The 12,179-nt window shown below is 31.2% G+C and overlaps 1 protein-coding gene across 1 annotated transcript; it reads left to right on the top strand.

Annotated features, from left to right (window-relative positions):
* Window positions 1-18: 18 nt before the first annotated feature.
* On the top strand, window positions 19-12,026 carry LOC132747898 (cadherin EGF LAG seven-pass G-type receptor 3-like; the record flags this gene model as incomplete). Its single annotated transcript, XM_060737426.1, has 7 exons — window positions 19-80; window positions 1,365-1,635; window positions 2,262-2,498; window positions 4,571-4,650; window positions 6,052-6,232; window positions 9,826-9,913; window positions 11,920-12,026. Coding segments are annotated over exons 2-7 (954 nt in total), but the record flags the coding sequence as incomplete, so codon positions are not given.
* Window positions 12,027-12,179: the final 153 nt, after the last annotated feature.

The following is a 12,179-nucleotide window of genomic DNA, read 5'->3' as shown; positions in this document are numbered from 1 at the left end:
AAATATATTTTAAAGGCCACAGACGCTGATAAGGATGAAAATGGCAAAGTTGAGTACTTTATTGACGACGACAGTAAATGGTAAGATATTAGTTTAAAAAATAACATCGGACTAGGTGGTGCTCGTCCGCCTTATAAAATCGTTTTGGGTGTTAACTAAGGATGCTTTATTTGTATTTTATTTAATTAACATGTATATTATATATATATGTATATGAACAAGTAATAGAAAGAGCATCGGAACACGAGGCTATCTGATTTGTACGATGGGGCATAGCTCCGGCGTATAAATCAGATTGCCGAGTGTTGATGTGTTTTCTCTTTTGCATCATAAGCAAAAAACTAGTCCCCTGTTGTCACAATATAAAACCCCAGAAAAAAGTAACCAAAAAACGAGCATCTGTGCTATCCCTTTCTATCGTCACAATAGGTAAACCTCATAAAAATCGAGCCAAATGTAACAAATACAGGCAAACTTCAGTTAATGCACTGTGCATGTATATGTATACGATTAAACTCTGACACATTTTAAACCGAATGGTCCCAAAACTTTGATTATGTGCAATTTTTCTGTTGACGGATAAGCCGAGTTACTATGTACTTGTATGGGGAAAACAAAACGAAATATAGTTCCATTAAAACAGATGCATTCTAATTTTAACAATATTGTATCCCATATCCGCCCACATGTTCAGATATGGAGTAATTGGGCATGAATGAACAAGGTTAGCAACAACGAGATAAGACTTTATCTTACTATAAAATGTATTAATGCAGCACGCCTCCAAATTGATGCTTCCTTTCATAAAAATTAATAAAAATGTAATTATAAGAAAAATATTGTGAAGTGAACAGAAAAAGAACTTTACAAATTGCAAACGGCACTTAAAATCCACGTAAAATTACGAAAGAAGGTCAAAATGTGCATATGTAGCCCTTTTTGTCATGGAGTAGAATAATAGCAGTAACTACTGCAAAATCAGTCATTTTTGCACAAAGCATGTTAATTATTACTTCAATCTTGAATCGTTAGCTTTCTTTAATCTTGGTACTTTTTCTCAAGTTTGATTGCCTTTAAATATTTTGACTCATCTGGATGCTTGCACCTTTAATGATTATGATAATATGAAACGTTATAAAAGAATTTCATTTTTTACTTGACGTTTTTCACTTTCATTTAAATTGAAACGAATGACAGCACAATTTCCAGCTTAATAGTGTCGCTGTACAAAAGATGTCTAGGTAAACACATCTTTATATCATTGAGGGGAGATCTTTTTCCACTTTTTTCTTTCCTGTAAGGAAACGTTTAGCATGAATAAGAAGTAACTTTAGAATATTCTTTTGAAATAAATGCTCAATTAGTTTCAGGAAAATGAATGTTTGTGTGGATGGAATGTCTGGTAATATATCTACAACAGGAATTGATCGGGAACAGATTCCTGATACAGGCTATATTTCTTTTTTTGTTATTGCAAAAGACAAAGGAACACCTGCTCTAACGAACCAAACATTCGTGACGATTAACGTTGAAGATATAAATGATAATCGTCCGATATTACCAGAAACAAAATTCAATATAACAGTCCTTGAAGACACACCATTAGAATATCTCACACATATCTACAAAGTACAGGTATGCTTATTTTATCTAACAAATAACTGGACAGTTTCCTATTCAAATATCTGTTTAAGCGACTGATTCGAATACCGTTGTATCAATATAGCATATAAAGTTTAGTATAAGTTAGTTCTGAAAACTGATATGTTTCTCTTAAATGTTATAAACAACTTGAAAGAACTAAAGTCCTTACAAAACATTCCGTTTAAAAACTCTTTAAAATATTTTATATAATTCATATCTTTACGTTAATTAGCTGTAATGAAATAATTGTAACATACTTATATAGAAATAGTGAAAATGAAGTCGCGTCGTGGCCGAGTGGGTAACACCTCGGACTAGTGATCTAAGGATTGCTGACCGCGTTGGTTCAAACCATATCATAGACAAGCCGTTGTTTCATTGAGCAAGAAACCTTACATTCATTACTTAGTACTGGTTGGTTCAAGGAACGGATTCGAGAGTGTTTCAATAAGCTTACAGCTTCCAACACAATCGAACTAAAATAAATGTATAAACGACAATAATTGTCATCTAATGATTTTATCTATTTTGAATTAGACCCAGCACTCGTGATAACAAATTTACATCCAGACTGTTTTACTTTATGTTTGCATTTTACTTTACTTTCATTTCAATAGGCGACAGACCTAGACAAGAGCAACCAGAATAAAATTATACGTTATCGACTACAAGATGATGTAAATGAGCCTATGAGTTTAGACAACACAACTGGTGTTCTGAGCATGCTAAAGCTGCCTCATATCGACCAGCAATGTACAAATCAGACTTTTAGTTTTAATGTTACAGCTGAAAATATCGTGCCGTACATTCCAAATGCCAGTCATCCATATATGACAATAACAATAAATATAGAGGTATGTATTTAATCCTTGTATTGTCCATATATGATGATCGCGATAAATATACAAAGATATACGAGGTATGAAATTGACATGTGTTGTCAAAGTATTCTGTCAATTTGATATTTTATAGATCATTGAGGATTTTGTCGGCTCTCATACATGGTCATTTTGGGAACACAAAATGATGACAACAAAATATATTTAATTAACTTGGACTAAGATTTCATCTCATTTCTCAGTGACATCAATACAAATATAACAGTTTTTTCTTGAACATTATTATCATAAACCTTTGAGTTCACTTTTGTTGTCGGATTCCGAATTACGCATATATTATATATTATTTGTAATAAAGATTTTTGACAGGTTATATGACACTATATTAACGGTCTTTTGGAAATATAACCCGAGCCACACGTCACGATTTTTCATTGAAAAACTGCTATAACATGATTTAAACCTTTCGTTTGTTAATAATTTGAATTAAAAACAAAACAAAAACAACAAGATCACAACACAAGAGACAAGAAATAGTGACAGAGCTATAAATATGATGATATAACCCCTAAGACATTCAAAACCATATCAGCTTTTTCACATAATATACAGTTGCTCATGATGGACAAAATACTTCTTAATAGTAGATAATTGGTTATGGTATACGTAAGGTTACCCGGTCTATCGATACCGTTTAAAATATGTCTTATTACTTGAAACATTTCATGTAATATAACAGATGATAACACAAACACTTTTTCAAATTGTTGCCTTTTTTCATCTTTGTGTTACGGTTACGCATGTGTAGATTTATTTCACATGTATGGTAGCAGGTTAACAAAATGGCATTTTTTCGACACGAAAAATGTTAACATGCGAAAACACAACTGTACGTCAAGTCAACTTTTTGTGTCTTTGAATTTTCTCATTTCACATTTGTGTGGCAAAAAGCAAAATACGACATTGCATAAATCATCCACAATAAAACATTGCGCTATGATAAATATCTGTTAAAAAGAGATCGCTCGGAAGCATTTAGAATGAGCCTGTATATGAGGGATAAAGAAAAATTGCAACATCCCTCAAGCCCCCTAGCACCGACTTTGAGCGGTACTCAATTCTCAACACTTAAAAGCGATGTACTCAATGATTCCGAAGGACCAGAAAAATATAACAAGGCAAAATGTATATTTCGTTATTGATCTGACAATGTTTTTGTTCAGGCCAAGCGCTGACCTTCAAGATAAATCTACTGGCCTTAAAGGTCCGAGCCGACACTAAACTACAGTACAGAATCACATATAATTTTATAGAATTTACACGAAAAAGGGAGCTTAAAATACTATAAGATTATGACATTAAGTGGTTCATCAAACATATACAAATTAATGTCTATAATAACCATAAACAAAACTTTGTAACTACTACTTATTGATATTGTGCATGAGAATTCTATATATTGCAATTCAGAGCCACAGAGAAGTTTTAATTGGAAAAACGTAAGCAATAATTAAAGCAGATAAATCATATGAGATAAGAAATATAGATACATGTATTTAAAATAAATCAATTGCCAATCTAACTAACAAGCAACTAGTACTTGGGAAAGAAAGAGAACATCGGAAAGTGGTGTCGTGAAAATATTACAGTCGGCGTTCAAGAGTAAAAAATAATTTACTTTTATTGGCGTAACTAAATAATAAAATTCGTTTTCTATCTTTTACTGCATCAGTAAAATATGAAAAACAAGATCAACAAGGAAAGGCGGCGTTCAATGAACGCAACCCCCATATGACCCAGCAACAAGAACCAATGGCAAGGAGCCCAGGCGGACCCCAAACATAAAAAGGACAGGGCAACGACACGTTAATCAATAAACTTTGATTGATTTGATTATTCCTGCTGAAATACATGACGTCACAGTATTTCGTTCAAAAATTTACGTCCTTCATTTTACTTACGACAGTAAACAATTCTGAAGATGCTTAGACGCAATTATAATAAATACTTTTGAAACCTTTTGAAACATTGCGTAAATTAGATCAAATTTAAAGTAAAATTGAAATACTTTGCATCCAATTTTTCAGGACATCAACAATCAAAGGCCGATATTTAAGTTGAGACATCTAGACATTAGTTTCCCTTCGAAAAGTTGGATTCCAGTTACGTAAGTATTATATATAAGGCATAAATTAAGTTATCTATTCTATTGTTTTATATAAGAGTGTTGCAAAAGGAAAGAAACACGCTAAAACAAATAAAAACACCAACATAAAAGCAAAACAAGAACACCACTTGCGGCACCACCACCCCATCGTCCATCGGTGAACATAGAAAAAAAAAACACAAATGATATTTATATTCATTATATATTCATGCAAGCACGATCTGATTGTGAACATTTTCAATATTCGTGACTCGGAGCGTAATAAAAAATATTGAATGCAATGACTGCCTTTTGTATAAAAGTGTTAAATAACATCGCTATATCACAAAAAAGCACGAGAAAAATGGCCTTTTTTATATGAAAAACAAATTAATTAACACACAGAAATAACACTAACGAATTTATTATTTTCGTGCAAAAGCATCTGCAGAAATCCTCAGACTAATGGCATTAGTTTAGGAGCTGATTAAGATTCTGGCAAATTTTAACCTGATTTAATCTTTATTCTTATTTGGCGTAATGTATATTTCTAAACATGGTACGTTTAACATCCAGTGTGCCCCATATTATAACTGTGGAAACACGTTTTGCCTATATAAGTCCTTGTTTTGGTTACGGTCTTTACATTGAATCGTACATTGTTGCTTAAATGTAAAATGTCTAGAAGTTATAATTTCTCTATTTATTAGGTTTATGTACGTGGTTTTAATCAGTCAAAAAAATCAATGGCCTTACGCTTCTTTTAAATTTAAAAAGGGAGAATTATGTTGTTCTTCTACAAGTAGAGTCATACTCTTTTAAGTCTATAGACAAAGCGGTTTGTTCATATTGGAAGACTTAAAACGTGCTTAACTTGAAGTAATGATAAATATAACAAAAATTAAATATGTTGGCATTTTGACGTCCATTAAAATACTATATCACTGTTTAACTGTTCTTATTATAAAAAAAAGCAAAAGAAGCAAAAGATGGTTAAAGTGTATGGGCAATGAGTACTTTCTCGGAAATCTGAACAAGAGTCACCAAACATTCAATTTGAGAAGAGGAGAATATAACCTATTTAAGCTTTATTGTCTTTTAACATGACATATGGAAATGTCTTAAACTTTAACATTATTGAACATGTGACATTTACCTAATCAAACTTGAAATAAAATTAACAATAAATGGTTAACGGGTTAATTTTCTTTAGTTTGTAATCATTCAATATATTTATTAGTTGCCTTACAGTGATTAGCTATATCATTATATTATATTGAACATTTGTATGATATATTTTATATATTATATGCATCGATATCGTGTCTTTCCCCTGTCTCACCTACCTTGTTCCTAAAGTAGCCGATTATTGCACCATGTTTCCGTATGTACATGCAAATCTTAGCTTGTTATTTTTTCCAGGCAACCGAGCTCTATACATGATTATGACTGCAACAATAAATACAGGAACATCACGTTTCATTTAACAGACGGCAGTGACCGTCGGCTTCAAATAAACTCGACGAATGGAAAAGTAAAATATAAGGAAAACTCAACTGATCCTTATCGTTACCCAGAATGTTCCAGATCTATCAGTGTTGAGGTATCATTATGGATTTTTTTTCAATGCTATTTGAGTATTAAAAATAGTTTGTACTGTACCAGTATTTGACCCTCATATTTGAAACACTTGTGCTGCAAATTTGATCTCATTTGATAAAATGTGTTACAAATGTGATTGACCAAAACAGGGGTTGAAATAATAAAATCACATTTGTAACAGAAGACGTTCTTCAACCAGTTTAATCAGTAATTTTCAAGTACATCATCAACCTTTTGTCCTTCATATCTCTGTTAAGTGAAGTATCAGATACATGACATGGTGCTCCTGAAATGTATCGGCTGAAATGTAAAAATGTATTGTATATTTTCTAAAGAGTAGCGTTTATTTTTTTTAATTTTGCAAGAGAAGTTTAAACATTTAACACTTTTGTCTTTTTAAATAAAAGTTTTTGTGTCGCCTTTAAAAAGGCGGATTGACTTCAAACTTGGTATGCATGCCTCTTATAATGACCAAAAGTGCAGTATATACGAACCAGTACTCTGCATTTCTTAATTTTTGAGTTATTGCCTTTGTTAATTTTCATACTTTATTTTTGTCCGGGCCATTTTTGTTATAGAATAAAAGCTATGAACTTAAAACTTCATAGGATGATAGATCTCATTAAGAAAAAGTGCGGTGCACATGAGCCGGTACTCTGCATTTCTTATTTTTTGAATTATTGGTCTTTGTTTATTTTCATACTTTATTTTTGTCCAGGCCATTTCTCCTAAAGTATAAAAGCTAAGGACTTGAAACTTCATAGGATGATGGATCTCATTAAGAAGAAGTGTAGTGCACAATTTCTTATTTTTTGAGTTTTCTCCTAAACTAGATTTTTCACAAGGCGACACATCCGACTCGCGGAGGTCCATTTTTTTTATATCCGATTTTTATTTTTTGATTTTGATGCACTATATGAGAGGGCAGTGTACATCCGACTATCTTTCTGTATGTCCGCAGATTCTTTATTTCCACAGGATAAATTTTGTAAGACTTTTTTTGACATTTGTCATATTCTAATGTCCTTTTGAAACACACAAATTGCTGTTGAAGACAATTGTGCCATTGACGAATATTGTTTAACATTTTTAAAAACAAATTATCAATGAAATGGTTTCGAAAGACATGGTTAAAGATATTCATACAAAGTTTATAATATTTAACCTCAATAGAAGATAATAACAAACGACTAATTGGTAGATAGTTCAGATAAATTTTAGACAAAATGTATAATTATAATAAAGATTTCATTGATTGTGTAGATTTTTGATAAAGAAAAACTTTTTTTGGAAGATGTAATCATAAATATATTTAAGTTCGGTTTTAATATAATCGACAAATTTGTGATAAGAGTTATGTTCTTTTCTAGTCAAATTATAAAAAAGAGAATATTCCAACGGGATTAAATTTGAAATAAACTTTATTTATGGTATTTTTTAGACTCGAGTAAAATTTCAAAACACCAGTCAGTTTTGATTTTGTACATGTTAATGGTCTAGGCCTTACCATCAATACCTCGTAAAAATTTCGATTTAAGACAATAAATTTTGGAAGGTCATCATTTGTTCTTATTTAAGTATGCTAGCACAACATGTATATTGATGCAGATTTTGAGGTTATATGACCCAAAGATAAACAGTTGTCAGCTTGTATAACCAGAAGCACTAAGCGATGACTAAATTGCAAATATAGTGATAATAGAGTTTGCTAACTCTAAATGATTTAAAATCAAATAGTGCAGAACCCCTTTCTGAAGATTTATCCTTTTTCAGAAAGGAAATGGAGTAAACATTGGACCAAATATACTGGAAGAAAGCCATGTTGGAATACGTTCTTTTATGTTAACTAAAAAAACATTTGCTGATTTATATATTTCTATCTATTATATTTTATTCTTTTTTTGTGAAAGCATCAATACCTTCATTAGCTTTAAAAATTGATGTTGCATGCATAATTTTAACCATGTATTTTCTAAATTCAAAAGGGATAATATTTTCGTCAAAATCCATGTCAGAGTTATAGGCCTTGGATAGTAGCCCCTCAACTATGACCCCAAAGACGTGTATTAAGATTTAAGCGAATACATTTGCTAGTTTTGAACACTAATATTGCATGCAAAACTTCAATCAGGCATTTTCAAGTTCAAAAAGGATCATAATTCTGTCAAAACACATTGTCAGAATTATTGGCTTAAGATAATTACCAACTTTTACTATTTCATAAAAGTGTATACAGCCATAGGCAAATATTGTTAGTGATTGGTGATGTAGATGATGTACAAAAAGTTGTACTAAAGTTAAAGGACGACAGCAACAGCAACAATAACGAGAGCAAATACTTTAAACTACCGCTGCTATCATCACTACCACTATCTTCAAAATAATGATATCTATTGAAGTGAAATGGTCTATAAATATATTATACATGTACAATGAATAATTACGTCGATAGTATTTAGTATATAGCCATAACAACACAACACAAAAAAATGTTTATTGGAATGTTGGCACGTGTGAGATACATGATCTGTTATAACATATATTTATATAACAGATAATAATATCAAAATAACAAAAAAAAATATTAACATTCATTTAATTTAAGTTGTTAAGAAAATGTTCACCTTGTGGACCTAAATGCTCTCATGTCACGTTAAGTCGCCTCCATTTTTAGCGACGTCATGGACGGCAGAGTTTCCGAAAGTTACATGCAAAAACAAGTTTATTACGAGACATTAACGGTTAAAGTAAAATATTAGTATTACAGTAAAAATTCAGGATTAAAGAAATTGACAGGACACAATTGTTGAGAATCTCTACGCTATGCATAGCTACATTTATATGAAATTTGTAGATGAGAAATAAACGAAATAACAAGACTGCAGCGCAATTTTTACTTGGTTTTCTGAATTCTGAACAAACAATTGATATACATCCGATACATGGTCATTCTAAATCACTTAGAACTTTATAAATATTTTTTTCAAGCAGTATTTTATAAGAAAATCCAAATGAAACATATATATTTATATATTTTTATCAATATTTGAAATACTTTTTGAAAATGTGCCCATCGTAGTTCTATCTACTTTAAATGACAATTGTACCATTCATCAACCGTGAAATGCATTATTATCTCATTCGTTCACTAACTTTTGCCACAAAGTTGTATTTGTTTGGAAACACGTATAACAGACAAAAAAATAAAAAGACAGACAAACAGACAGACAGATATACATACATGCAGTCAGGCACACAGACAGACGGACTAAGGGAAAGGTTGAAGGAAATATCAGCCTAAATGAAAATATTATAACCATGCATCGAACGCCTTTCTTTTCCATTAACCAAAATAATTAAATGACCCTACTTGTAACAACGTATATTAACGAAATACGAATGTGTTACAAATACGTGTTACATACCAGTAATATCTTACTATCTTATACATTTTTTTTATTTTGCATACGCAAAAAATAAATCTATCTTAATAAGAACATTTTATTTTCACAGTTAAATCACCTAAAGCAAGTACAAATATTATCTTGGCCCATCCATTAAATAATAGGGTCTTTTCTTCTTTTCTTTTTACAGATGTATGCTACAGACGGATGGTTCCAAATATTTCAAAACGCAACTTTATCACCATCTCCGAACTATTACGCCCCAATTCCAGTCAAAAGTAAGTAAAACACCATTTCGTTATATCATTTGTATATACAAAATTGACTGATATTCTAATAATAACTAAGTGACGATAAAATTTACAGTAATTTAGTTTAAAATTTTACCATTCCACTGTGAGAGGATTATTAAACACCACGTGTCACTGTCATTTATGAAGAAACATTATGCCGTCCCTAAACTTCAATGATACAATCGGAGCTTGAAGTACGATCAAAGATAACGGTAATGAAATAAGTATATTAAGTCAATGTTAGTGTTTATTAAGTTTTTTATTTTAGCTAGTTTAGTTTAATATACTTAATTGCACAGAATACGAGTACGTGTCAAATATTATACAAATGATGAGTTTATAACAAAAAGCAAATTGGTTGGGCAACAAGTAACACTAGATGTAGCCCTTCCCAGTGTTAAGTGCAATGTTAGCAATTAAGGACCGAAAACGAAGCGACCGTCAGGAAGCGACTGTGGGTTTAACCTCATTTGACCCCACTGGAACGCCTCCAGCCTATAGAAAGTTGTTTACAAAGCAATGCGTGACGTTTTGGAAGCGTTTTTCATCTATTACTTACGTCAGTCAATATATATAAATAGAAAAGGTTAATCTGGTGACAAAGCGCACTTATTTACGTCGTGTACCGCTGAATGCTGCAATTGTATGAACAATATTGGACATGAATGGTTTTTGTGATATCAACCTTAGCTCTTCTCTGTAATTTTGTCTTTGAGGGTTTCATGTGAAGTGAAATAACATCATAACCCCTATACAAAATGTTCAGGTGAATGAAACTTTACCCTTCATTCGCCTTTTTGCATTAAGTTATAAATGTTTAAATGACAATCATTTATTTGTTATTTACATTTGTTAGTTCAAAATTACCGTAATATTGGGTTTTCTATTTTTTCCATGCAAATTATAAACAAAATGACCCCGCCATAAAAGCAGTGGTATGAAGCAACGCTGACCTAGTTCTCGCTTAGAATTGTACCAATGTCCTAATAAGGCATGGCAATTACATTTAGTTTACACACTTAATTATTACGTTTTAAGTGTTCTACTTAATTATTAAGTGTCTATACGATTAAGAAGTGCATTTTAAAAAAAATGAAATGTTGCGACTCATTGGTCGCCAATGATGTTGAACACTAAAGTTAGAGTCAAAAGTAAGAGTATACCGAAACACAGCAGTCTAATGACATGCTGCAGTTCATTAGACTTGAATATTAGAGCCTTTATACTTCCATGTTTTTAAAGTTACTTTCTGACTTTAAACGTGAACATATGAACGTTGTAAGGCATGTGTATCACAATTTTGTCGTTGAAGCTTATCTATATTTTCTTGTTTTGTTTCTGAAGCTACGGTGGAAAAGTTTTTTTCTCACTTAAATACAACTGTGAAAGAAATTAAAAAAAAATAATTTGATGTGTAATGTGAAGTTATATGGTTTTTATTAAACTGGGTTTGGTTATAAGTTTCATTTGTGATTATACATGCATTACAGTTCAGATATAAGAAATGGATTCTTTTATCATCGAAATAAGAAAGGGTTATTTTGAATAAATGGGGTCGTCAAATGATTGACAATGTTATGTCTATACATTACAAACAAATAAAATGGAATATTTTGTTAAAAGGGCATTTTGCGTGAGTGAGAAAAATTAAAAATATCATTAATATTTTGATTTCGTTAGTCTATTTATGTATCTTTTTAATCTTACATTTTATATCCTTATAATACTATCCCATTATCGTATAACATGTTATGTTTTTGTAGATGTATTAACAACTATAGCAAAATAGGTAAATACAAATGTGGGTCTTTGCTCTGTTGATATCTTCTTAGCATGTTTTAAAATCAATCAAAGTCAAACACACACGCACGTACGTGCGCGCACGCAGGCATGCATACCTACATACACGCACGCACACTCGCATATAGATACGTAGATAAAAGGTTCTGTATTACATCATAATTTCAAGACATGTTTTCCTGAAATTTCAGATAACTATACAATCATGGTAAAAGAAAATTCTACATATAACACAAATTATGTGATTGGCTTCTTAGACTGTTCAGACATTTCCTTAAATATCACTATAAATGATTCAGTAAGTATAGCGCTTTTCTGACAATCAAACCGTTTCAAAGACTATTTTTAAAGACTATTTTTATTGTTACTGAAAGTATTTGCATTTTATATATTGTCGCTATTTAAAGTGAAGTACGTGTATAACTAACAACAATTGAAAAGAAATAACACA

This window comes from Ruditapes philippinarum, unplaced genomic scaffold, assembly GCF_026571515.1.
Source record: "Ruditapes philippinarum isolate M1 unplaced genomic scaffold, ASM2657151v2 ctg21897_1_1_1_1, whole genome shotgun sequence".
Lineage (NCBI taxonomy): Eukaryota > Metazoa > Mollusca > Bivalvia > Venerida > Veneridae > Ruditapes > Ruditapes philippinarum.
Note: the sequence above shows the minus strand (reverse complement) of the source record. Positions and strands in the feature narration are given on the sequence as shown.